This window comes from Drosophila eugracilis, unplaced genomic scaffold (assembly GCF_018153835.1).
Source record: "Drosophila eugracilis isolate 14026-0451.02 unplaced genomic scaffold, ASM1815383v1 contig_367, whole genome shotgun sequence".
Taxonomy (NCBI): Eukaryota; Metazoa; Arthropoda; class Insecta; order Diptera; family Drosophilidae; genus Drosophila; species Drosophila eugracilis.
Genome location: NW_024573224.1, coordinates 3822109 through 3844318, shown reverse-complemented (window position 1 = coordinate 3844318; position 22210 = coordinate 3822109). Strand labels below are relative to the sequence as shown.

At 38.0% G+C, this 22210-nt stretch overlaps 4 protein-coding genes across 7 annotated transcripts in view; 2 read left to right on the top strand and 2 right to left on the bottom strand.

The window, feature by feature from the left end:
• Positions 1–84: 84 nt before the first annotated feature.
• LOC108113749 (mediator of RNA polymerase II transcription subunit 28) lies at positions 85–838 on the bottom strand. Its single transcript, XM_017224443.2, has one exon. It carries the CDS (start codon positions 734–736, stop codon positions 173–175), a length of 564 nt encoding a protein of 187 aa, XP_017079932.1. The 5' UTR covers positions 737–838; the 3' UTR covers positions 85–172.
• A 246-nt stretch (positions 839–1084) lies between these two features.
• On the top strand, positions 1085–2330 carry LOC108113786 (neugrin). The gene has a single exon (XM_017224492.2). The coding sequence runs from the start codon at positions 1161–1163 to the stop codon at positions 2250–2252; it is 1092 nt and encodes a 363-aa protein (XP_017079981.2). The 5' UTR covers positions 1085–1160; the 3' UTR covers positions 2253–2330.
• A 17-nt stretch (positions 2331–2347) lies between these two features.
• LOC108113785 (vacuolar protein sorting-associated protein 33B) lies at positions 2348–4737 on the bottom strand. Of its 2 annotated transcripts, none has more exons than XM_017224489.2 (4): positions 4465–4737; positions 4310–4410; positions 3934–4252; positions 2348–3869 (listed from the first exon to the last, which is right to left on the bottom strand). In XM_017224489.2, the coding sequence occupies exons 1-4, from the start codon at positions 4519–4521 to the stop codon at positions 2424–2426; spliced, it is 1923 nt and encodes a 640-aa protein (XP_017079978.2). In that variant the 5' UTR covers positions 4522–4737; the 3' UTR covers positions 2348–2423. The 2 variants fall into 2 exon arrangements, with proteins under 2 accessions (XP_017079978.2, XP_017079979.2); XM_017224490.2 differs by having other exon boundaries at positions 4310–4374; positions 4458–4533.
• Positions 4738–5062: 325 nt separating this feature from the next.
• LOC108113713 (furin-like protease 1, isoforms 1/1-X/2) overlaps positions 5063–22210 on the top strand; it is a 133541-nt gene continuing 116393 nt past the window's right edge. For all 3 annotated transcript variants that reach the window (XM_017224392.2, XM_017224393.2, XM_017224395.2), the window contains exon 1: positions 5063–5602. The gene's annotated coding sequence lies outside the window, so the exon portion shown is untranslated. The remainder of the gene's footprint in view (positions 5603–22210) is intronic.

Here is a 22210-nt window from a genome sequence, read left to right as displayed (position 1 = left end):
GATTTTCTCCTCAAACTAAATGTTTTACAGAAATGGGGTAAATAAAAATAATAAGCTTCCCCTTTTCAATGAAAATGAAATTCATTTAGAGAATTAATCAGTTTATTTAACTAAAAGTAGCCTAAGCCGGATCTATACAAAATTACATGCTAGGATGGATCTCATTTCCTAATCATTTTGGCCTGCCCATCATGCGAAGCTGTTGCATCTGCTGGGCCTGCAGCATGTGCTGCGGACTTGGCTGCATGGGACCGCCGGGTTGCATCGCTCCAGGTGGCATTCCGGGCATCATTCCTGGGCGCGGAGGTACACCGCCCATGGGTGGCATTCCGCCACCGGGACCTTGCAGCATTCCAGCTCCGATGGGCGGCGTGGGGCGACTGTGTACTCCCTGTTGGATGTCCGAGAGGCAGGCCTTCCACTCCTCCAGGCGATTGTAGTGTTTCTGTAGGAGCGCCTCTTTGCGCTGGATCTCGATGCTCAGGTCTTGGTTCTCGTCTTTGATCAGCATATAGGGCTTCAGCGTGGAGACGAGGAAACGCTTTTGCAGGAAGAAAGCCTCCATTTGGCGCGCCACGTCTATGAAGCGATTTGTGGTCTTCTGTACCTCTAGCTCGATTTCCTCCTTGTTCGTCCCGGAATTCGGTTCCTGCTTGGTCAGGGACAGCAGGCACGACTGGAAGGCCTCCTCAAACTCGTCCATCAAGTTTCCGCTACCGGGTTCGTTGCTAGCCATGATTTTAAGGGTTAGGCAGTCGGTTTAACGATTACAAGTTAACTATATAGCCGGCTAAGAGGGAACAACAAAAATTAGCAACAGAATTTTAGCAGGGTTGCCTACGTCTTGCAAAGTGCGTTAGTGATGACAGTTGCCGCTCATCGTTAAAGGTGTTCTCTAATATTCAAATTGTTGATTTTAAAATTAAATATCAAATTACATTTTAAAAACTAGAAAACTCTTTAAGATCTTAATTTGAACCATGAAAATTCTAGTATTTGTGATTAGTTATCAAGCCCCATTTACAAGTAAAACTGATTATCATAGGTATATCGATTATTGATAGATGTGATAGATTTCCCATCTCTAGATTGCATGCGGCGCGGCGGTTTTATATAAACAAAGAATTAATTTTCCAAGTGATCAAAACCTATCCAAAGGGATGACCGCTCGAATGATCCAACGCGGTCTTCACACGGCCCGTTCCTGTCTTTTGGCAAGAGTTCCTCGCCGGGCCAATCCCGGCCTGGGTTACCAGCTCCAGCAGTTGCAAGAGCATCCGGCCAAGACCCCCGAAGCTAACGAGGATTACGCCGATCTGGAGTCTGATTTCATGGGAGTGCAGAAGACCCACCGGCAGTACGAAAAGGAGCAACAGCAGCAGCGGGACCGCATCCGTCAGTTTATGATCAAGCACAAGTACTTTCGGGACTCCAAATTACCAAATCTTTTACTACACGCGGAAAAGGAGCAGATGCGCCTGCTTCATGGGCGCGATCCCGAGGAGTGGAATGTCGAAAGGTTGGCCGAGAGTTTTCCCGCTACTCCGGAAATAGTCCAGAAAATTCTGAGGGCGAAATGGCGACCAAGGAGTGTACAAAGGATCCGCTCCCACGATGAAACCGTCATCCAAAATTGGAAGCTACTGAAAGCAGGAAAGGGTGACTTCAATATCCCACATGCTCTTCTTCAGCATCTTCAGAAATTTGCCGAGAGAAGGCACAAGGATTTAAAAGAACTAAAACCGCACGATTGGCCTACAAAACAACAACTACCTACTCCTCAAGGCAATGAATTTCGTAAGCTTCTAGGCAGTACTAGTTCCACCACGGAAGAGCTTCCTCCGCCACAAATCCCATCTGGCTATGAACCTCCACCATCCGCTGCCGAAGATGAAACCTATCTGCTGGATAAAATACGCAATAAAAAGAAAATGCGTCTCCAGGATCTTAAAGACCAGAAGCTAGTTGAGTCGGCTCCCAAAGTTCCAGATGAACTGCAGCGTCCCATTGAAAATCCCAGTGGCACAGGGTTCCTCCCCAGCTTCGTTCCCAAGTTCGAAAGCAGCGAGATTGTGATCAGTGCAGCTGATCAACGAAAGTATGAAATAACCCAGGTGAAAACCCGCATTGTTATTCCCCGAAAGCTGCATCGCGAAGGAGCCACCTATCGCGTTGAGGATGCCTACTACGATGATGATGGGGAGCTACTCTACCGTGTGCCTGGAATGACGGGAGCCAAAGGTGGTAATTAGTTATGAGGCTTTTTATATGGTAGATCCGAAAGTTAAGTTCAAGAAATATTAATTTAGAAAAGGACACGTAGTAAAATTCGAAAATGGTTTAATAACAAGATTTTTTAAAGATATTTATATAAAAATATATATATATTTAATTTGATACATAGATTCTTGGTTACTTGGTGGTCAGTGGTTGAAGGCGGTGGCGATCAAATCGCTGCCCGCCATTAGAGAGTCAGATGCCACGGTGATTTGGGCGCCCGTAAGCTTCGCCACAAAATCGCAGGCGGCGATTTCTGCATAGCTAGCACCTCCCACGACAAAAACAAAAAGATTTCTAAGGCGCAATGGAAAAATATCTTGATCTCCATTTCCGCTGACCTTTAGTTGGTTAGCAAAGGCCTTTGGTGTGGTTTTACCAGTGTCCAAATGGAGGTGCAATCCCTCAATCATTTCCAGTTTTAAGGATAACTCCTCTGCACTGTTAGTTTTTAACAAAACCGAACAGAGCTGCGCCACCAAAGGGATGTAAGTACCATTAAACACAAAACTGGGACAGGATTGCAAGGCGCCAGCTTGGCCTTTAGAAGAGGAGCCACCATCTGGCCCATCTCCACAGGATGTTAACAGCTTAAGTCGATTGGCATTGGCCTGAAATTCGGTTTGTTGGAATTTGGGCAGCGGTAGATTGGAAAGCAGTTTGGTTGGCGCTTTCTTCTCCGCCAAAAGTGGTGGCAATAATCCCGCCTGCGACAATTGCTGGAACACACCCAATTCCTGGTGACCAAAGAGATTACAGTAGTTTCTTGCAAAGATCTGCAGCTCTTCGGGAGCCACTCCTACGCAATGATGCAAAAGGCACAGCAATCGTAGGGTATTAAATCTCTGACCATCAGTGGTCAACATCTCATCAATCTCGCTTAGCAATCGCTTCCGGGACACATTGTTCAATATGTCCTCCTCCAGCGTTTGCAACCTTCTAAAGTTACCCATCATTTTGATCACAATTTCACTGGCATTCAAATGCCTTAGGACTTTGCTTTTCAGCTCGGTGAGTTTTGGTAGCTTTCTGGCCACATAGTCATGCATCTCCTCCAGCTGCATGTCATTTAGCTTCTGGAGTTCCAAGCCCAGGGCTTTAACTTGTGCGTGGATTAAACTGCTGACCTGGGCAAACCGCCTGTAGCGATTATCAGCATAGATCTCATCGGATGAGGAGCTAAGGCGAATGGAGCATGGCTTGTTGGCTGTACTTAGTCCAACCTTGGCCTTTTTCCCCTGAAGTAACTCCACACGCTGGCTGCTAATCTTGTTCTTGGAAGTATCCACTATAATTTCCCCGGAACGCTGCTCGAAAACTTCCAAAAGAAGACCTGCATATATGGCCGGCGTGAGCAGGCTGGCAGCGTAATCCTTATCCCGATCGATGATTAGCCATCCTCCGTAGTCCGGAGGATTCTTAGATTCTGGAACCTTGCCAAGAGCCTTTAGCATTTGTAGTAGTTGGGATGAGTGGTTGCCAAAGCTCAAGATCAACGCTGGTTGTCCGCAAATCATCTGAAGCAGCCGCAGACTTTGGGCCATTGAAGGCAATGGAGATGTGTTTCCTTGGAGGTAGAGGCACTCGTAGAGCTGTATAGAGGGATAATTTAATATAATACAACCTCTTCTACTAATATATATGAAATTTACTCACATTGGGCAGCTCCAAGCTGAGTACTCCTTGATCGAAGTATATGAAATCCCAGTTAAACTGATGAAGTTGGACTAGTCCGTAAAGACCAGCTTGTTCTAGGAGAGTTTGGAAATAGGAATAGCAACTGGGAATACAGACTATATGATACATCTTCAGGGAGACGTCCGGCATATCCTCTGAAGCCACCGGTTGCAATTGCTTGAGTAACGTCTGAAATTTGCCCAAAACACTGCGTATCATATAGATGTGCACCTGATCCGCGGATCGTGGTAAAGGCTGTGCGGCATCATGTTTGTAGATCCGCTGAATGCCCTTCAGCCTGAGATACATAAAATATAAATCCATCATAATCTTAAAATATACATAAAACGCTTACTTTAACCAGGAGGCAGTGACGACATGTTCGAGTGGCTTGATTAAGTCTGGCTCCAGAATCAACTCCTTTTTACCGGGTATGGAACATAGTATAGAGCAAAGCTGTAATGCATTTTTTTAAAGTTAATACCTGATCACTTATTACTTACTTTTTACCTTTTCCTGAGCCACCAATTGAAATCCCTGAAGCTTTTTGTCCAGCGTCAAATCCATTCTTCATTAAACAACAGAAACAGCTGATGCAACAAGGTGGACAAATGTAAGGTGATGCAGAGAAACCATAGTGACGTGATGCCAGATTCGGATTTTCCCACTAACAGTTTTGTTCATGCAATCTGGCAGTGTTAAATTTCGCGCTCACAAATGTTAAAAATGTTGCTAAGACATAATTTTTCTAGTAAAGTGAAGTTTCTTAGAGTTAGAGGAACAATATAACAATATCATTTTGGGAGTAAGAAACTACTTAAAACAGTAAAGATAAACCTTATTATATATTTGTTTTACGTTGATCAAATGCTGAATATATTGAGAAGAGTTTTTAGAAAAACGATGCCTTCTCGACATTTTAACATTTCTGTTAAGATGCAAATTAGAAAGACTTACAGAAAATAGAGAGAGAACAGCAATTGAGAGCCGAAATACAGTGTTGCCAGCTTGTTAAAAACCCGCTGTACTTAACGGGAAAATAGCGGATCTGGCAGCACAGCTGCTCCCCAAAAACACATCTCTGACTACACTTCCACCTTGTCTTCGCATTCATTTGCTTCTCTCCTTTGCGCGCGGTTCGTTCACTGGTGTAAAAATCGTCCTGTTCGCATTTATGTGTTTTTATCGTGATTCTGTCAACCGAAATCATATGTTTTTAGCCAGAAGAGAGAGACAACAAAACGGGTGGAGTTCTGCGGTGGAAAATTGAAAATTATCAAGCACACGGCACACACAGTGATTGAAGAGAATGAAAATATAATAAAAATATGGTTAGCCATTCGAAAACCGTGGAATAAAATCGTGCAAAGAAAACCAGAAAACAAAAAATTGTTATCGCTCTCTCTCTCTCACTGCGATTTGTGTTTATGTCTCAGCTGTCTGAGTGTGTGTGCGGCCCGTGTGTGTGTGCCAGTGTGTGTGACGTATGTGCGTGCAAGTGTTTGTGATTTTATGTTGTTGTTTTGCCTGCTTTCGCATGAAATTCAACGATAACAACAACAAGAGCAACACCAACAGCCAACAACAAATTTAAATTGAGATTTTCCATTAAATCCAAAGTTACAGGCAGAAAATTTCCAGCTATCAGGTGAGCTTTAATTTACTTTGTTTATAAATATAAATAGAATTTGGCGAATGTGGGTGAAATCGGTGCAAAAATAAATGTGAAAATAACTTAAATAGTTGATCTAATGACAAAAATAACCGAGCGTTTGCTGTTGTTGTTTTGGTGATATTGCAGCTTGTTGCATGTTCTTGGCTTCCTTTTTGGGCCTCAGATTCGTCTCTTTTTTTATACCGCGCTCTCTATTTCTCACTCTCCCTCTTTAATGCAGTTTTACATTTTTGCCTTTGTCAATCATTATCTCTAAGTTTTCTTTTTTTTGTTCTTATGTTTTTTTTTTTTTGTTTTAATGCCTAACATTATTTTCTTATAGTCGGTATGTGTGTGTCTTCTTTGCGTTTTCTTTGCGGTTAGTTTGTTGTTGTGATACCGGTTTCAGCGGCTGTCCCGCTCTGGCCCGTTGCACAGGTTGCCGTTTAGTTTACTTTTAGTTTTTCTATTCTTTGCGCTCCTGTGCGTTTTAATCGCATCTTCTTCTTCCCGCTCATCTTCCTAATGTCCGTGTGTTTTTGCTGTTGTTTTGCCCCTCCCAATTATGCTTTATTTGTTTGTGTTTCCCTCTCTCTTCCATTAAAAGTTAATTTTTCTAATGTCGTCTTATAATTTATTGGGTTTTTTTTGCGGCCTTTAAATTTTGCATATCATTTAAAAGTTTAATTTAAGCAGGCTGTTCAACCTCAGTTAATTGCCTTCTTCGAGTTTTTAAAACGTTTTTGCTTAACTAATTTGTCTCTTCTTTGAACACGATTTTAATAGAGATTGTTCTTTATTCGAGAAGTTGCTTTAGAATGTTCTCGTTATTTAATAGTTTTATAAGAAAGTAATGGATAAAAATGTATTATTAGGTTAACATTACATTTAAAGATAAGAACAAAGTTATAAAAATAAAATAAATGATTAACGTATAACCTCCGCCCTTCTATTTTATCTTAAGTAAGAAATGCGTAATTTCCATTTAATTTTATGAGTTTAGTAACATTTTTTTCTGATAGTGAGTCTGCTTTTGAAAGTACTAGAAAGTGTAAAAATATGATTCATAAAGAAATCCCAGAGGAATTTACGAGTATTTTTATATAGCTTCCGTTTATACTTAGCACAGCTAATAAAGTTCTAGGCGAGTAATTTATGTTTTCCTGTACAGATTTTGAAAATCTTAAGCTAATCAATTAGCAATGATATTATTGCTTTTCTATCCGCTTTAGCTAACTAAAAGAAACTTAAAGATATTTATATGTTGCTTCACTTACAACATGTGGGTTATTATCAGTTCATAGCTTACTCATACGTATATAACTATTATTACCTATTTAATCTTAGTTTTAGAGGGTAAAAATATGAAAATATATAAATGCATTGTGTAAAAACTTATTACATTTTCTTGATCACTTTTTCTAGAACACTTTTGAATGACTAAGGATAAAGTTAATTGCTGATTACGATTACTTATCGGTAGATTTGTTTAGAAACTAAGAAATTGTAAAGGGCAATCATGAATAGTGACTAATACAGTTGAGTTTATCGAGGCCGTCGGGGTTTCTTAATTCGATTTCTCATCCAAAATGCGCTTCACTCGTCCAATAAAAACAATAATAACCAGCAAAGCAAATCGAAATCGAAATAATTCATTTGCATTTAGGTAAATAAACAAGACCATCGCCCGAAGGTGATTCCAATCACACCCCCATAAATTCTCTGGCAAAAAAAAGTTCGGCACTAATTAAAACCAGAAACAAATTACACAAGCAACTTCAAGAGAGAGAGAGAGAGAGAGAGAGAAAAGAATTTGTGTAAACAGAAATGATTTTTTGAAAAGGAAAACAAAAAGCATTTTTGCAACGTGCGTCGCTTTTGCTATGATGCTGCCCCCCCTCAAAGAGCATTCTCGTTTTTGTGCTCGTTGTGCGGAGGCGTGTGAATTTTCGTCAGTTTGATGTCTGTTTTTGCTCTGCTCATTTCTACGCTCACACATCAAACCCAATTAGTATTGTTCTTCTGTTGGCATATGGCAAATATTTCCATTTGTCTGTTTCTATATGTACATATAAATTGCTTTGTATTAGCTCCGTTTCCCTTTCTTTTCCTCTTTTTTATCTGTTTGGAGTAAGTCTTTGGGGTAATGTGCTTAAAAATGTATATTTTTCACATACTTCGCGGTTCTATTTTTGGCCAGCTTTTCGGCACACTTTTCGGCTTTACTTTTGGGCACACATGACGGAGGCTGTAGTTTTAAGTAAAATGATTTTACATGTTCTTTGTGAGGAATTACGTTTTTAAAAAAGTCTCATTTATGTGACGTTTATGAGTTTTCTTTTAAGATCATTATAGAATAAGTTGTATTTTATGTACATAAGTATCGAGTTTTGGTCATGTTCTTCTACCTTAAAACCAATACTCTCTTTATAATATTATAACTTTGAAATTAACTGAGATAATCGAAAGTAACATTAAGCAAATATTCTATATCTAAATCCAACTAATTCAACTTATTTTTGGTACAACAAACTGTGACACATAACAAAAGCGAGTATTTTATTTTAGCAAACTCATCAAAAAACCGCAAACAATCGCGGCATGTCGCACTCATGCGTTTCTTCCCATTAGGGTGACTCACACCGATGACAAGACAAGTAACAAAGAATTGACGAAAGAATTGCGCCGCCGCTTCTTTATTTCTTTAGCATTCTTCATTCTACAGTTTGCCTCATTTTGTAATTTTTTAGGGCGCAAGCACTGAGCCATGTTTGTTTTTCTTTTGCCGAAGAGCAAGAGAATGGCGAAAGTGAACCCTCCCTGAGATATGGGATATGGTATATATGGGATATAGAATCTGCGATGGATGACTGGGGCTACCGGCTGACGTATAAAAAGTGTGTGTTTGCCTGCCTTGAGCAAAGTATTTTGGCGCGTGTCCAAGTAGAAACAAAGAAAAGCAAAGAAGGTGCGGCGAATACAGCGAATAAATCAGCAAAATGGTTATTTGCCACTATGTCTGTGCAACCGACCGCGTCCAGGCCTAGGAAATTAACTAAGAAAATATGTAGAGAGATAGAATGTCTATAGCTTAACGCTCCAGATGAAATAATTAACAATTCATTCTTTTTGAGATTTCTTAAAATATAAAAAAATGCGCTATTTTAAGAGGCTGAAGGACACATTTTTGACTAAAGAGTTAAAGAAATCTTCAATAATTTGAATTATATACAAAATTTATTAAAAATTGAAGAATATCTTGCTCACTTGCAAAAGAATAAAATTCATTTTAAAATATACAAATCAATTTTGCACTTATTTTTAGATTAATGTAAATATAAACATTTGATAGATAAACATCTTTGATCTTTGGCCATTGCAAATTCTCGACTTTGGCCCATTTCAAACGTTAAGATATTGCTAATTAAATTGGAAATTCTGAGGAAAAATGGTATGCAAAGCAGCTAGTCAGCCATTAGGTTAACTTGTTTCGACACGGGCAATTCATTTGGACAACCCACCTGCCCGCCGGCCTCACCTACCGCTCCACCTTTTCACACCAGCGGCTTTCACAAGTCCGGGGTTTTCACATCTTCCTATTAGCCGCAACCGAAGCGGCAGAGGCAGGGGCAGGGGCAGCCTAGCCGGGAAATGACGACACTCGAACGATGAAGAAAAATCGGATTTCTTTCTGGTCTGGTCTAGCCTGGTCGTGCAATCTCGAGTTTAGTTCCCTCGAATTTCTCACCTTTCTCAGCAATTTGAGCGCGGCAAGCGGCAAACGGCAATGGCTACAGCAACGGCAACGTGCCACGCATAGCTGAGAAGGCGGAAAAGCGTTTGACGCGACTCCGTCTCTGTATTTTCCCTCGATTTCCCTCAATTTTCTTCACACCCCCAACAACGTCCTTTGTTTATTCGGTTCAGTTTAAATTTCCCGCGATGTCGCCGGCCAAAAAAAAAAGAAAGAAAAGAAAGGAAAACAACAGCCAAACGAAAAACGGAACCGACTAGTTAAGTTAGCTCTCTTAGAAAGTGCCGACATGGAAGACCAGTGTTGGCGGAATTTGTACAGAAACTTAGTTGGCAAATAAACAAATGTTTTAGAGTAAACTTAATACGTTATGAAAGGATTTATTGTAAGAGGAGTACATATACTTATGAGAAAAGAAAGGATAATGCTTCCAACTTAGTTAAAAAGGAAGGAAAATATGAAATACTTACTATTGGTTTGATAGAACTGATACGATTTTAAATCATTCTGATTAAAATATAATAAAAATATCTATATCTGAATAAAAAATCTAAATGGCATCACTATTTCAGAGTTTTTCTATGTATTTCGCAAATAATAGAAACCGAAACAAAAGGCTAGATTTGAGCAATTGAAACGAGCTGAACTCTTTTTATTTTGAACTTTGACTCAGCAGAAATTTCTTTTGTTTTCCATTTGGCTAGTTACGGGAGTAGACTCCAAAATTGCTAATGCAACTGGACCGGATATCGCAGATTTTGCGTTTATTTTCGGTTTAATTAGCTGCATTAAGCGACATTTACTTGTATAATTTTCCTTGGTTTTTTCTTAGTGATAATTATAGTTGATCTTGTAGAGTTAATATCTCCTTCAAATAACAGCTAAAAATAGTAAATTAACAGTACTAAAAGTAATTGAAAAATCATATTTGCTCTTTCAAGATTTCAAAAATGCAAGTTCCCTCCTTTTGGGGCAAAATAAAAGAGAAACCAAAGCACGAAAATCTATCGATGCATTCTGTTCAGTCAACCGAGTTGACATTTGCTAACAAAATACGCTGGAAAATATGAACAAGGAAAACTGTTTATATGTTTGTTTACCAACAGAGCACACTAGTTCACTTCCACATTTCTCGAATGTCGAAGAAATGTTGCACACGAAAATATTGTATATAGATATAGATATATATTTGAAAAGCTTCTGCATTTTAACACATGATTTCATATGCAAATATGAACAATGCAAAAGAATGGAGAGCAGAAGCGAGATGCTGAGACGAAAATTTATGAGAAATCACAAAATTTATGGCATTTCTTGGTGGCAGAATACAAAAAAGAAAGGTTACTATATATATATATATATATACTATATCTATACATATCTGGGAAAACTCCGGGCAGAGTTGGCAAGAAGTTGATGTTGTCTAAGCTGCTTTCCCGTTCATTTTCCGCTCTCTCTCTGTCGTTTTTCACTTACTTTTCTTGTTTGCCAAAGTTATACAATTTTTTGAGTGTGGAAGTGTGTGTCAGTGTGTGTGTGTTTGTACTTTTTGGCACGTGACAATAAATTGTTGTTTGTTGTCTCCCACTGTATTTGTTGTTCGCTGTTCGTTGTACGTTGTTCGTTGTCTTGCAAGAAAGCAAGAAGAAAAGTGTGTCATAAATGTCATAGTTAATATTTGCTGCTCTGTAAATTTTGGTTTTTTTTTTATTTTGTTTCTTTTTTTTTCTGCCAACTTTGGAAGCTTACTTGCTTTATAAATAAAAAGTATATCGCAGCGCTCTGTCAACCTTGACCCAGCAAAAACACAAAAAACAAAGGCAAACGCGACGAAGTGAGATGGGATGTTCGGTTCTCGAGGCGATATAAATTGCAAAGCCAGCAAATTTATGGATTTAACTCAGTCACCATATAGCTGAGTGTGAGCTGGATTCCGTGCTGGATTCATAACCAATAACCCAAAAAACTTTCTGACGGGGTTACTTGTATTTTCAATTAGAGAAGTCACTAATGCTAGATGCAGGAAATCAGAAAAAAAAGCTAGAGCACTAATGAAACTTGAATCGAAAATGAATGAAAACTTGAAACCAAAAAAAAGAACACAAAAAAGGTATTAGATAAAGTTCTATACTTTTATTACACACAGCAAAAAACTAACCGCAGATCAATTTGTTTTGATTGTTTTTAAAGTAGTTATTGAATATTTTTTCTAGTGAGAAAAAAATCGAATAAATATTATCAGCGATTGTTAATGAAATCAGCTTTATGCTGCAGGGAATAAATATGAAACTTTAATGAAGAAACTAATACAAATTAAAAAAAAATTGCATGCGTTTCCAATAATTTGAATATTTTGATATTTAATTAATTAACGAACAACTGCTAGTAAAAAGTCATAGGCTTTGCATTTGTTTTTATTTAATTAAGTTGAGATTTGTACTTATTAAATAATTTTCATATTAATTTCTGTGATACTTGTTAAGCTATTAAAACTTCTAAAACGCTTTCCATAATCAACAATTTTAATTTAAATCTGAATTGGTTTTTCAAGCTCTTCATGAGCATTGTTAAATTGTGGTTTTGCCTTGTAAATTGAAAAGAATTTGCCTATCATATAGTAACTAACGTAAAGCCAAGGGTTTTCGATTTCCCGTCATTTCGTTAATGCACGCTGAACATCAATTTTCCGCAGAATTATTTGTTCCGGTTACAATCATATTACCTCCATGCAATCAACTTAACCCTGACCAACTACAAACTTTTTCGCAACAATTTGCCTCAATAAAAAAAAAAAAGAAAAAAAAGGAAAGAAAAAAAACCACAAAAGCTGAAATTCAATCGACATATTGCCATAGCTTTGGGTTACCTTGAACAATCAGAACGAGCGAGCTGATAATACGCATTAATCTCTCACCTGCCGAGAGCCCATGAAGAGCAGCTAGAAAACTATGAAAATGAAATGTGGCGTAGATGGGTTGGGGGAGGAAAACTGTAAATTGTTCACCTTGCGAGGGAAAACCGAAAGCAGCGGCAGCACTCACATAAAAAAATGTTGATTATTGTTTTTTGTGTGCTTCTCCTGTTGCTTTTCCGACGGCTTTAGTTTTCTGATTGCAGTTCAGTTCTTCTGCTCGTTGGCTGTATTTTATTGTTGGTTGGCTGCTCTTGGCCTAAAGTTGATTGCATGACATTGTTCTTAGCCAGCTCCCTTGTGTGTGTGAGTATTTTGTGTGTGTTTTTTTTTTAAGTGCGGTTTGTTTACATTTATTTTGTTGCTCACAATCAGAAGGCTTCGATAAAACCAAACATCAACCATTGACCATCGACCGCCGACCGAACCCAGCAAACCCACTCACCATTTGCAATATTATTGAAAAACCACTTGAATCGACCACCTACCTCCCTTTTTGTTTGCCTTTCAACTTTGATTTCTATTTGGTTCTGTTCGTTCTTTTTTTTTCGTAGCTTTATTGTTGGGAAATTTTTTGGTTGAAAATACTTGAAGTGCATTTTCATTTCGTGTTGCAATTGATGAATGCCCGAGTAATAAACTTGAAAAATGCCCATTTCGGAAGATTGTCGGCAGTTTCTAAGGAGCTAGATTTTTCTCCAACTCAGTTGGTTTTTCTTCACGTATTTAGGGGGTCTTTTTGTGATAGAAGCGGAGGGGCTGGTGTTAACTTCTGGGGGTTGTGAGAGGCTTGATGGACAAGACAAATAGCTTTTTTTTTGGTTGGGGTGTGGAGTGGGGCCGTTAAAAATAGTTGAAATATTGAATATAATTTAGGCCAGGGGAAAAACAATAAGGAGAAGAAAATGTTTCACACAGTGATTGGCAGTCGCTTAACAGATGTTTATAGCTGGGAAATTAGGTGATTTTGAGTTTTAAAAAATTGAGCTGTCAGTTTTTATTCTGTTAACGGGGAACTACAGGAGTTTTTCTGCAGGAAAAATAAGTTGAAGGAAGTAAAATTACTAACACTTAAATTTATATTCCTACACTTAATAGTTTGAAATTATTGAATCTTTATTACCAGACAATAAGCTATTTACTAATAAAAACCCTAGAAGCTGTTAACAAACCCTAAATATATAAAGATAAAACCTTAATTGGGGTTCTACTCAGCAGATGAAGTGAATGTTAAGGAAAAATAAACTTTTTTATGTCCAACCTTTCTCGCTTGGCGTCCAACGGGGAGACCCCATATTGCATCAACCATTCTGCTGCATTTTAACAACACTTTAATGCAGACATTGATAGGATCGTAAAAATCGGGCCAAGAGAGAGAGCTTGCACCATATTGTGCGAATCGAAAGACACACACAAATGGGCCACATTATTGACAATAATGCGACAAGCCAGGACAAACATTTTCGAAAAGGCGTTTATAATAATAATCGTTAATATTCGCTGTTTGCAAGCCAATGAACATAAAGACGTGGAAGTGAAAAGAGGAAAATTGCCAAAGAGGGAAATGCCATCGACACTTGACTTGCATTTTATGCTCAAATTATAATACATAAAGAGGTTGAAAGGAGTCAAGTTGTTTGGCCAAGAACGAGCTCGAAATGCGTTTTAAGTGAGGAATATCTTTGGCTTTATATAAATTATATATTTAATAAATCAAATTAAGCAAATTTTAGCAGAGAAAATTAATATTTTTCATGCAATTCTGGCTTAAAAATACATATAAATACTCAGGGGGGAAGATCTTTTTGCCGCTCTTGTGACATTTTGCCACGCCTACCGCCAACAGCAGCGTCAAAAGAGTTGTCAACTTCAACTCTTTATATATAGCACACTCACTGTTATGTATAAGTACATATGTATATGAAGTATATACAGTCATAACCAGTAGCTCTCTTTGTAGTAGTTCTTATTGGTTAAAGTGACATTTTATGTTGGCTTTTCAGAGGCTGTCTTTTGGCCATTCATCGGCTATCGTACTGAACTCCAGAACTCTTTTCACAGAATATTTCCGTAATAAAATCTTTCAAAAATGTATACTTTTGGTGAACTTAAATTATAAGTTTTTAATTTAAAATTTTAGCTTTTTAAAGATGTATAAACTTTATCGTTTTAAATACATTTGCCTTCCTTTTTGCATAATTTCCCTCGATTTTGATGCTCCTGTTATTGATGTTATGTTTCCTCTTTATCAAAAATTGCGTATGTCCGCTTTGATGGGTTATTGTTGTGGCTGTTTGCCGCTTAATTGAAGTGTTATGTATGTATGTATGTTATGTTTCCTCTTTATCAAAAATTGCGTATGTCCGCTTTGATGGGTTATTGTTGTGGCTGTTTGCCGCTTAATTGAAGTGTCATTAATTTGTATGCATAAGCATAATTACAATTTAAAAAAAAACGCAGCACAGACAGCAATTTCGGTTGATTCAAAGTTGATGGGCCTTTTCTTGGGCATCATGACATGACGAAAATGAAATGCAAGAGTTACCAAACCGAAAATGAACCGGTCCGTTGACCCTCGGCTTCCATTTACTTAAATGAATGGAAAAATCACTCTGTTTTCCTGTTTGTTTGTTTGTTGCGCCTTGCTGGCTTACATGGATTTTCACAGTTTTCGGTAGCTTTATCTTTAACCTCTATTTAAATGATTGTACTTTCTGGTCAGCTGAGTAAAACAAATAAAACCATTTGCCCATTAACTTATCTCCCATTGGAGCTTACCTCACATTCGACAATGACATAATGAGTTTTTGTGTTTGACTCTGTGAATTGCTTTAATTTTATGATAATTTTTCTGTTCTGTGGATACGGAGTTACTCTAAAAAACTACATAATTTCGGTTGCTTCCTGTTTTGGGGCTACAATGTTCATGCATTGATTAATGCGGTCATGAACTTGGTTTTGGTTTTAAATTTCAGGGGTAAAAAGACCAATGTTGTGAACTGATTAGAGCTTGTAGTTTCATAGTAAAGTTATTGTATAATAAAGTGAGACAAATTTGTTAAAAAATATATTTTTTAAAGATTTTTAGTGCTTTCAAACATACAGATTAAGTCACTTTTATGGTGCCTTTTGATCAAGTCTTTTTGCTAGCTCTCTAAATTCATATTATTCTGATGTCATTCAGCAAAGTCATGCAAATATCTTAGATAATTTTTATGTGCTTAACCCCCAAGCTGTATTATTTTATTTTATTATATTTTTGTCCCTGGAAATCCCCATCACAGCTTCTCCTTTAGTTAACTCCAAGTTATAAGAACTCCATTTCGAAGTCACGTACGCCAAATTCAAAAAAAAAGAAGGAGCACACAAATTGATTTTCATGGCTGCTGTCCGTCGGCGAGCAAATAATCAAATCAAACCGGCTAAAGTCATCCCAGCCAAGAAAGCATCCATCCATTCATCGTTTTGCCTCTCGAAAATATACATATATGTATGTACATTATATATATATATATATACGTGGCCGATACCAAAAATCAATCTTTCGGCGAAGAAGAACGCCCCAAAAATTGTGGTCATTAGTTTTTGGCAAAGGAATAAAATTGGAATTTTTGTGTATGTGGGGGGCCAATCCCCCTCCGTACATGACCAAAACGCCAGCGAACTACTTAGGCAAGTTGGCTAAAAGTGGAGGATTTTTGGTGGCCATGGATGGCTTTTGTTTATACAACGTTCAGAGCGCCACATTCATTCCACTCGCTCTCTTTCGCCAACTTTTGATGAGCGGCATCAATCAGTTTGGTTCTCCAACTACTAACCATTGTCTGAACTTGAAATCGACTTTTAAGCAGCCTCAAAAGGCAGACAAGCCAGTCTGACTGCGGACAAAAAAAGCAAAAAAAAAGCAAGAGAAAAAACAACAAACGACCGCAACATAAAAGCCTAATGATCTCAGCCAGCGATTGAGTTACATGCATCGAATCTCTGGCGATCTCTGGCTCCTCGGGAGGAGCCCCTTGCTCCTCCGAAATCCCTGCCGTTTGTTTGGCTCTCCTCCACCTCTCAACAGTTAATCACGAACTGGGTAAAAGAATGCCGGATTAAGGCGGCGTCACTTTTTTCAAGGGGCCAGCCAGCCAGCACATTGAAACCAGTTTTACGGAGCGCCGGCTTCAAAGTTGTCGATTGTTTGTGATGTTGGAGTGGCTTGGGAGTCAGGGTATATAGATTTTAGGGTGAAAAAGAATATATTTTGTTTTATAAGTTGTAATTGGAAGTTATAAACGTTTTTAATCACGGGATTATTACAACTTTTGCCACGAAATGGAATACATTGAAGTCCTCTAAGCTAGTCTAATCTATTGTTATTGAAATTCTGATCGTGTATTTTAATTTTGAAGTAAATTTGTAGTAAACATAAATGAACTATATATATTACATCTTAAATTATAAATTATTATTATTTTGAGAGTGTTAAGCTTCTTAAAAGCCAAATAAGGTACACTAAAACCCTTTAAGGTTTGTATCCCAAACCCAGTATTTATTTCCCAAAATTATTTTATGATCATTAGTGGTTATTTCGGTTTATTTCCCAAGCCAACCTGGCCATAGAGCATCTAAAGTTTATTGTTGTTTGCCAGAGCGTTCTTCCACTATCCATTGCTTGTTTTTGTAAATCAAGTTTTGCAGTTTTTGGAGTCGGGGTCTGGCCTTTTTGAAATGTTTGTTATTCCGCCAGAGTTGGGGAGCAACTCGTTTATGGCTAAAAGGGCAAGAGAGGGAGTAAAGGGGAAGACGGCCAAAGGGAAGTCCCTGGATGAGCCTTGGCTCTGGATGATTGTGTCTGGGGTCGCTTTAACTTCTCCGCCTCGCGGGCTCTGGCTTTTGGCATATTTACTGTGCGGGTTGTGAAGCAACAGCAACAGAAACAGCAGCAACAGCAACGGCACAAACAGCAGCAACAAGCAAAACGTGCAACGCCAAAATATGCAACTGCAACAAGATCTTTCGCTCGCAATGCAACATCGCCGTCATCCCGTCTAGCTTGGGTTATTTTCTTGTTAGCTTCCTTTGCTCTTGAGGAGTCGACTTTTGGTCTCTCCGCTGGCCTGGCTATCTGCCAATTGTTTGGCAAATTAACAGCCGAAAAGGAGTTGCCAGTTGCTAGCTATTCGAGGTTGTGTTGCAAGTGCAACACACTGACGTTCCTCGCTGAATTTTTGGCCAGAATAACATTTAAATATGCCTTTGTTTGGCCAAGTCTTTGGCCTTTCTCTACTGAAACTCCCGCTTGCAGTCGTTAGCCATATGGTAATCTTTTGGTTTGTCCTTGTTTTTTCGTACATTGCCACATATGAATTTGCTTAAGGTTTGTACATGTTGGCAACGAATGAAGATACTTCAGGAAATACCAGTAATTTATATGTATGTTAGAATTATAGATATTGTTTATATATTTTTATAACCTTTAAAGCAGGTACTATGTCTTTTGATTCATCAGGAATCTGTTACCTTTTCCTTTTAATATTGCAAATTTTAAAGGATATTTTCTCTTCGACTTAGTACAACATTCCCCTACATCGTCGACATTAGCTGAGGTTTTTGCTGCCATTGAATTTATTCATGCATCCATATTTAGTTAAATTACATGTTCCACGATAAGCGTAAAAGCCAAAAGAAAAAGCTGTCTCCGTCCTCGAGATCGTATAATCCTTGAGTCCCCTTTTTTCAACCTAATTAGAGGAGTGAGTGTGTATATGTGTGTGTGTTTGCTTTCTTTTCCAATAAAAGTTTTCTGGGATACATAATTAGCCAACCAGTCAGAGCTTTTTCTGCGGTTTTTGCATTTGTTTTCATTTCAGCAGCCTCATTTCTAAACTCGACTGGCTTTTTAATGCACTTTTCTTCTCTTTTTTTCCAGGTAAGCTTCACATTTGCATTGAAAGATAAATTGCCACTGAATCGCTGTATTTTCCGGTAAATATATTTCAGCGATTTATAAGTCAAGTCTTTTTAATGCTGTAATTGCGGGGGTATCTAAAAGGCTTAAAATGGATACTAAAATGTTGATAAAAAAATCGCGAAGAAGCCTTGCCAAATATGCAAATTAAATCTTATAATAAAAAAACAGGCTGATTGGGTACTTAAAGATAAATGCAAATGAACTGTAAAATCAAGTTTTAGCTGTATTATTCACTAATTTAACGATTTTAATCGCAGTAAAATAGTTTAATTTAAGCTCTCATCGGATATGCCTCACATACTCGTAACTATAACATTTTTAACCACATGGTGCATTCCTTCCCATTTAGCAAAGCTAAATTCCTTGACTTGCACTCATAAAACAAGACTGAGATGAAGAAGGAGTGGTATAAATTACATAAATATATATAGAAGATACCCCAACTGGCAGTGCAGCAGCAAGTGCAACTGCCACAGCAGCAACTACAACTTGCAGCGTCAACTGGGCCAAACTAAATGTCAGCAAGTTTAGCCTCGGCTTCTTCTTCGGGCGTTTTATTTTTTCTTCTTTTGCTTTTATGACTCTGCCGTGTGCAGTCACACATATCGGGTTATATATCTGCAATTGTACAGATATAGCAGTCTACGTTTTATAGGCTAACTACTTTTCGTTCACCGCCTTTGGCTGACTTCACCTTTTTTAAGTTCGATCGAGTTGAGGCCTGAAGAAAAAATATAAAAAAATATTGTACTTATTGGTAAAGTGCAAAGAGTTAAGGGGTTACGATGTTTACTAGGAACATTTTTATCAAAAACTAAAAGAAATAAGTTAGAAAACAATAAATATTAATCTACAGAAGTTTATAACAGATTTAATCAGCTTATAAGAAGGAAAAGCTTCCACTTAACTGCTGGTTAAGACTCTCTGTTAAGCTACTTCTAGAAATAACTTCAGGCCAGCCAATCAAAACCGGAAGTTAGCTCCAAGTGAATGGTAAGTCCAGTCCGCTCAGTTCTGTTTTCTCTACAACTTTGTGGTCATTTTTGTGGCCAGCAAAGTTTCGCAATTAAAATGCCATTGAAGTGTTTGAGTTCTGGCATCCCTAATCCAGTAATCAGTTAATGAGCAAACCCTTTCCCTTCCGTTTCTGACAGCCGTCATGAAGGCCGTGATGGATACGTGCAGGAATCGTTCGTTGATTGGCTGCCACGCCCCTAATTGAGCAGGTGTGTGCTCAGCGGATCTGATTCACTTAGGCGATTAATTAATCCCCAACAACAGGAACAACTGCTCTGCACCTGGCCTGTCGATAATTGCTGGTTTTTTCTCTTTTTTTTTTTTTTTTTTTTTCCGCAGAATGTGTGTATTTTGTGTTTCTCAGTTAAAAAATTAAATGAATTGCGATTGTCAAGCGATCGGGCGACGGACGGCCGGGCGCATCAATAAAAATGCTCCATTTTCAGTTTCATTTCCATTTCCCATTCTCGTTCGCCGAGAACGCTTTCCCATTTTCCATTTCCTTGGCGGCTTCTGCGTGTGCGGTGTGTGAAAAATGTAACAATAATTGAAATTTAATAGCCACGACGACAGCCCGCAACCAAATGTCGTCAGCAGCCCGGTGGGGCGGCAGGCAGCAAAAAATGGTTGTAAGCCGCATCCCAACGTCGTTGCCTGCCCCATCACCAGGACTTGGTTTTCTCCTCAGCATAAATGCATAAAGAGTGCTGGAAACGAGTGGCAAGCAGGGAGGGCCAAGCAGCGAGAAAAAATCGCATTCACTTTTACTATTATATTCATAGGCGAGCCAAGTGGGGAAGTTCTAGTAGAAAGGGGCGACTAGAAGGTACCCAATAAAAACGGCTTATTATTATTTGGAAATAATTTATAACTTTCCTACATTAAGATATCCAAAACAGTTTTGCTTATAGATGATAACTAAAAAAAATATTTTTAAAATATTTTGTAAGATTTCCATCATTAATATATTTTAGAAAACGTTTGCAATTGAAGAAATGCTGTAAATTGTATTCTAAAATCAAAAATTTATACACAGTTCTGTAGTAATTATCCAAAAGTTATATACCCCTTCAATAATGGGTATCAAAATGCATACGTTACTGATGTTGTCGTCATCGCCGTTGGCGGTTCATAAAAAAGGAGCTGAAATAAAAGTGGGTCAAAAACTGTAAATGATATTTGTTCTACTTGGTTTAAGATGTTGTTGGACACACACACACACAGTCCTGTTGGCTCATGCCCCGCGCATCCTGCGATTCCGTTCATATATCGCATTATGCTGGGAATGCATTTGGTAAAACGATTTGTTTGCCAAAGTTCAGGGAACAGGCGAACGGGAAAAAGGGGACATTTGAACCATTAAAATGCTAAAATGATTCTCTTTGCTGGCAACAACGAAAATGAAGTGCAAAATTCAACACCAAAACCGAATCTCACACTCGGCAACTGCTACTGCTGCTGCTGCGAGTGTCGTCAGAATGATGTCGATGAACTTTGTTTGCTTGCCAAGATACAGATACAAAATACAAACACATCAGCATATTGAGATACAGATACCGAGGCTGAGAGAGCCGCCAATCTGTGAAAGGCGATAACGTTCATTGGCTGTCACTTGATCTGCCCAGACTCAGACTCAGACTTCTTTGGGAATTAGCATACATGTGCTAACTGCTGATCAGTTTGAGACGTATAAAAAAGCAGCCCAGTGCCCCAAAAATACCGGTATCTATATAATATATAGTTTTTGTTTATGAGTTCTTTACAAAAAAAAAGTGCTAATGTAAGCTAAGGTTGCTGAATTAAGGCCTTGCTAGTAAACAGTCAATGTAAACAAATTAAAGAGATAAAATTATCTTTAAGTCAACAAACAATCTTAAACCAAATTATTTAACCAAAAAGCTTGGAACAAGATAAAAACACTTTGTATCTCAAATTAAGCTCTGAAGTAGCTTAAATAAATTTATTAGCAAACCAAATAAAATCTCAAAAATTTATCAAAGCGGTAAAAAATAATAAAATCTTCTCACTCAAATCAAGTTTGCATTAATATTGTATAAAAATTTGTTAAGAAGCTTGTAAACATGTTTTCGTCAACCAACAATCATGAGCAAGATTTCCTTTTAACAGCAACAATTAGCAAAAGGCTATTTTCTAGCTCGTCAATGTTATTGTATCTCCAATTTTCGCTTGAAAAATACAAAATAGGCAAATAGCCGAATGTTCATCAAACACCAAATTCGCCGTCAATAATCAGGAAAAGCGGAATTTGAAATTTTTAGAGCAACGGAAAGGCTTCCCTCATTATTTGCGTGCATAAATTCAAAATTCAAAGCAAAGTTTTCAACGGAAAGCAGAAGCAAATAAAAACAAATCGAAATTTCCTGTTAGGGCCTTTGGCTCCTGGCCAAAAAACATCATCATCATAATCAAATTCATTGGGTTAATGATTATAACAGACATTAACATCATTATCAGTGGTTGTCTGGGCGTTTTGATATTATGAGGAGAAAAAAAAACAAAATCTAGTTGGTGGCAAAAATATGAGTGAGAGCCTAATTAGGGGCTAGGTTACTTTTAGAGGGTGTTTTGGGATTGCTAAATAAGTTGGCTGTGCTAAAAATAAGATAGAATTTCGAACTTTTAGATTATTTACATATTCTACATGATGTTTAAATTAAAATTAATATAAATAACTTAAAAGAGGTCTTCTTTAATAATGTGAAAAAAATGTTTAAAAATAATGACGTGTTTCTTTGTAACATTAAAAGCTTTTCCAGAGAATTTCGGTTTCATCACGTCCCAAATTTGAGCCCTTCGTTGCCTCATTCATAATGAAATCATTAAATGACCCACCTTAACCCCAAACCGCCGAAAGGCTTAGGCTCGAGCCAACTAATTCCTGTGTGGGTTGGGGATTTCCAAAAGGCGGTCCAAGGAATGGGTCAGTCTGGGGCCTTT

What these genes read in the sequence shown, in the direction of transcription:
- LOC108113786 (XM_017224492.2), top strand. Translation starts at nt 1,161, where the DNA reads ATGACCGCTCGAATGATCCAACGCGGTCTTCACACGGCCCGTTCCTGT.
- LOC108113749 (XM_017224443.2), bottom strand. Translation starts at nt 736, where the DNA reads ATGGCTAGCAACGAACCCGGTAGCGGAAACTTGATGGACGAGTTTGAG.
- LOC108113785 (XM_017224489.2), bottom strand. Translation starts at nt 4,521, where the DNA reads ATGGATTTGACGCTGGACAAAAAGCTTCAGGGATTTCAATTGGTGGCT. An exon ending in GTCACTGCCTCCTGGTTAAA is followed by an intron (nt 4,253 to 4,309) that starts GTAAGCGTTTTA and finishes TATGTATCTCAG; the next exon opens with GCTGAAGGGCATTCAGCGGA. An exon ending in TCAGCTTGGAGCTGCCCAAT is followed by an intron (nt 3,870 to 3,933) that starts GTGAGTAAATTT and finishes CCCTCTATACAG; the next exon opens with CTCTACGAGTGCCTCTACCT.